General features: G+C 39.0%; 2 protein-coding genes across 2 annotated transcripts; one reads left to right on the forward strand and one right to left on the reverse strand.

Moving 5' to 3' along the window:
- Window positions 1-476: 476 nt before the first annotated feature.
- On the forward strand, window positions 477-1,102 carry LOC118749778 (sphingolipid delta(4)-desaturase DES1-like; the record flags this gene model as incomplete). The annotated part of the gene is given in 1 exon segment (XM_036484555.1): window positions 477-1,102. A coding segment is annotated over 1 exon segment (380 nt), but the record flags the coding sequence as incomplete, so codon positions are not given.
- Window positions 1,103-2,611: 1,509 nt separating this feature from the next.
- On the reverse strand, window positions 2,612-3,969 carry LOC118749770 (uncharacterized protein K02A2.6-like; the record flags this gene model as incomplete). The annotated part of the gene is given in 2 exon segments (XM_036484548.1): window positions 2,612-2,761; window positions 2,866-3,969. Coding segments are annotated over 2 exon segments (1,254 nt in total), but the record flags the coding sequence as incomplete, so codon positions are not given.
- Window positions 3,970-4,016: the final 47 nt, after the last annotated feature.

A 4,016-nucleotide genomic window follows, 5' to 3' on the forward strand; every position in this document is an offset into this window, starting at 1 on the left:
AAATTCTAAATAGTTAATTAATAAGACCTATTCTTTTTAACACATTTCAAGTGTGGTTGTATATTTTTTGTTAACGTAGTGCTTAATTTGCTATATTAAAAGATGGCTTGAGAAATTGGTGAATCGAGAAGAAAACACGTTTTCTCACTGCAAATTCACAACTGTCAACTCATTGTTCTTCGCCATATTCTTTGTTTATCCGTTGCCACAAATGTCATTCTGCGGGAATGCGCAATCTTGTATTCTATCGTTCTTGATGCGAAACCTATATTCGATAAATTTTTTGGATTTTGGTATCGATATTTGGAATATCGAGTCTTTTTATTCCGATATTAATGGGTACCCGATATTTTTATAGCGATACTTTAAATGAGTACCATATCGATACTTTCGGTTCGATATCGTGTCCCTAACTCCGGGGTTACCAATCTAAAGCCCACCACAGCAGGCTTTACAGAATCCAGCCGCTGGTACTCTATCCGAAAAAATATCGTTTTAGAACTATCGATTAAAAAGTATCGGTAACGAATGGCAAAATTATCGATATGATATCGTATCGTAACGTATTCGTGTACCTAGACAAGATATGCCATTTTTGTATTATTTTTAAACGTCTGTGTTTTGAGCTGCAAGGTTTATCGAAGAAAACAATTAGTCACTTTTCGTTAATACTTTCGTAGTCACGATTGTCGGTATATTGCAAATAAGAGGCTTTAACTGACATGGGTCAAAAAGTTTCACGTACTGATTTCGAGTGGGTATATACGGAAGAACCCCACGCTACCAGACGCAAACTGATTTTAGAAAAATATCCTCAAATAAAAAAGCTTTTCGGATATGATCCGAAGTTCAAATGGATTGCCGGGGCCATGGTATTGCTCCAGATGCTTGCTTTATTCGTAGTAAAAGATATATCTTGGCCTTTGTTAATAGTCGCAGCATATTGTTTTGGAGGCATTTTAAATCACTCGCTCATGTTAGCGGTGCATGAAATATCGCATAATTTGGCCTTTGGACATAGTCGTCCAATGCACAATCGCATCTTGGGCTTTATATGCAATTTGCCTATTGGACTACCTATGTCGATTTCTTTCCGCAAATACCACCTTGAGCATCATAGGTAAGTCGTATCAAGAATTTCATTCGTTGGGTGGGCTTTAGTAGTCAGCCGCACCTTGTGTTTTAAGAAAACCAGGTGGAATTAACAGTTTAAACTTGGTCAGGATGTTAAGGGAGGTATCCTCTAAAACATGTATAACTAAAAAATATAAACAATATAATTGTTTATAAGTTATTTGTTGTTAAAATTTCTTAAGACGTTCCACTTGATTTCCTTGTCAAAGAGTGCATTCGTCACATACTTTCATATGTATAAAGGCAGGCAGTTGGGCTCCAAATCTCAAATTAAATAAAAAATAATATACGCCCCCACTAGAAAGGGGACAGTCCGCGCTTTCTAAAAAGGCGTACCCGTACTCCCCCCTTGGGCTCCTCCCATAGTCCCCTAGGGAACCGTTTGAAAAAGGGGGAAAAACGGAATTTTCTTAGGCAAACTGAGCAGTTTGAAGTGGAATATGACCCAACTAACAGAAACCGTGGGATTTATTAATAAAAGAAATTATGCCAAATTAGATATCGGGTGGTTTTGAATAAAGAATAAAAAAGTTAATTGAAAATAGAAAAAACAAGTTTATAAAAAAAAATGTTCTTTTTAACAAATGTATTTTTGCGTAGAATTCCTTTCTGCGTAGGCGGCCTTCGGCCCCACTTAGGGATTATAACCCTCAGGCAGTAGAATTCTCCTTTCTGTGTTGCCAAAGAAGGGGGGCTGAACACCTCTTGCAGAGAACACCTTTGTGCGTAGGCCGCACTTAGGGATTATAACCCTCAGGCAGTAGAATTCTCCTTTCTGTGTTGCCAAAGAAGGCGGGCTGAACACCTTTTGCAGAGAACACCTTTCTGCGAAGGCGACCTTCGGCCGCACTTAGGGATTATAACCCTCAGGCAGTAGAATTCTCCTTTCTGTGTTGCCAAAGAAGGGGGGCTGAACACCACTTAGGGATTATAACCCTCACAACGTAGAATTCTCTTTCTGTGTTGTTGTTTGTCCAAAAAAAAAGTATACAGTTATACTCAGCTGTAACGATACTTGTTGTATTAGTCTAGTTTCTTTATTTGCTCGATTATAAATTCAATTCTATAAAAAAGATATACACGTATTTCTGATCTTATGTCTTGATACCGCGTGGTCAGATAGATGATTCTCGAACCTGTTCAGCTGTCATTCTCTTCTCGTGTTGCTGCTTCTTCTGTTTCGTATTTCAGGGTTGCCAGATGATCCTATATTATGACATCCCCTTTGATTTAAAGTTTTAGTAGACCTCGTAATCGTCAAGCTTTCTTGGAGCTCTACATTCTCTCTGTGATCTTTGACTTGGTTCGCCATCTTGTTGACGGTTTTCGAAAGTAGTCTTCCGACGGGGGGCACTTCCTTCGGCTTGTGGATTTTGCTTGAATTCTTCCTGATTTGACTGGGGTTCCGTTGACTGACTTGCTCGTGTTGACCGTTGGTTACTTTGTTCCGCCTTTTGAGGTACTTCACGCTGTTCCTTCATTTGGTACCTGGAGATGAGGCTGTGGTTCCTGAGGTTTTTGATGAGGTGGTTCGATAAGGTGGTCGTTTGCCATTTGAAGGTGAGTCTGTGATTCGTGCGACTTCCGTTTCTTGGTGTTTGGTTTCATTATGTGAATAGTGTTTCGTCTATATAGTTTGTTTTTTGCGTTTATGACGAATGATCGTTCGGCTACTTTTTGTTCGATTTTCCCTTTAACCCAACTTTCTTTTGGATTTCGCTTTATGTATACCTCGTCTCCTATTTTTAGATCTTTCTCCTTTTGTGTTCCTTTGTCGAAGTATTTTTTGTTATATGTCCGTTGTTGTTTTATTTGATTTGGTACGTCTGGTACTACTTCTTGGTTTAGATTAGTGGCCGGAATGTCGCATCTTAGCCATCTGCAAAACAGACGTTTGGCTGGGCTGGAGCCGATGTTGTTTGGTGTATTTCTCCAAATTAGTAATGCTTTGTAGAAGTCCGAGTTCGTGGCTAAGGTCTTTTTCAACAGGTGTTTCGCGATCTTTACAGCTGCTTCCGCTTTCCCATTAGCTTGTTGGTGATGTGGGCTTGACGTTTGATGATTGAATTCCCATTTGTCTGCGAATTTCCTGAACTCTGAGTTCATGAAGTTGGTCCCATTATCTGTAATGACTTTGCCGGGTACACCATGTCTACTAAGTGTGGCTGACAAATTATCTAACTCATCGATTTCAAAAAAGTCTGAATAGTGATCCACGGTGATTAGAAAATATTTTGTTTTATTTTTTGTCGGAAACTCGAAGACGTCCATGGAAATGATTTCGAATGGAGTGCGGGGAATCACGGGAATTATTAGTGGTTCTCGTTGCTGTAGTCTTGCATCTACGTTGCATATTTCGCAGGCTTGGATCATCTGTTTGATTTCGTCGGTAATGCCTATCCAATAAACGGTTTCTCTTGCCAGTTTTAGTGTTGATTCCATGCCTTGGTGTGGTTTGTTCAATATTTCGCGTCTCATTTGTGGTGGTACTACAAGTCGATTACCTTTAAAAAGCAAATTATTGTTTGTTATTAACTCGTCTCTTACTTTCCAATATTGTTTGATGTTGTCGTTCACTTTTGACTTGTCCTCGGTCCAACCGTCTTTAATCGTCTTTATTAAAATTTGCATAACGTTGTCTTTGGTACTAATGGGTTTATCTTCGATGTCATTAATGTTGTTCAATTGCCTGAATTCTTTGTCGATTTTGTAGATTTCGACGCAGCTCTGAGAGTGACAGTCTTCTGGTGCCCGGGACAATGTGTCGGCTACATAAATTTCGGCTCCTTTCTTGTATTTGATTGTAAAATTATATTTCTGTAGTTCTAGGATCATTTGTAATCTTTTCGGGGTTTTCAAAAGTTGCTTTTTGAATATGTTGA

The sequence above is a fragment of the Rhagoletis pomonella genome, unplaced genomic scaffold (assembly GCF_013731165.1).
Source record: "Rhagoletis pomonella isolate Grant_MI unplaced genomic scaffold, Rhpom_1.0 Rhpom_scaffold_00046, whole genome shotgun sequence".
Classification (NCBI taxonomy): domain Eukaryota; kingdom Metazoa; phylum Arthropoda; class Insecta; order Diptera; family Tephritidae; genus Rhagoletis; species Rhagoletis pomonella.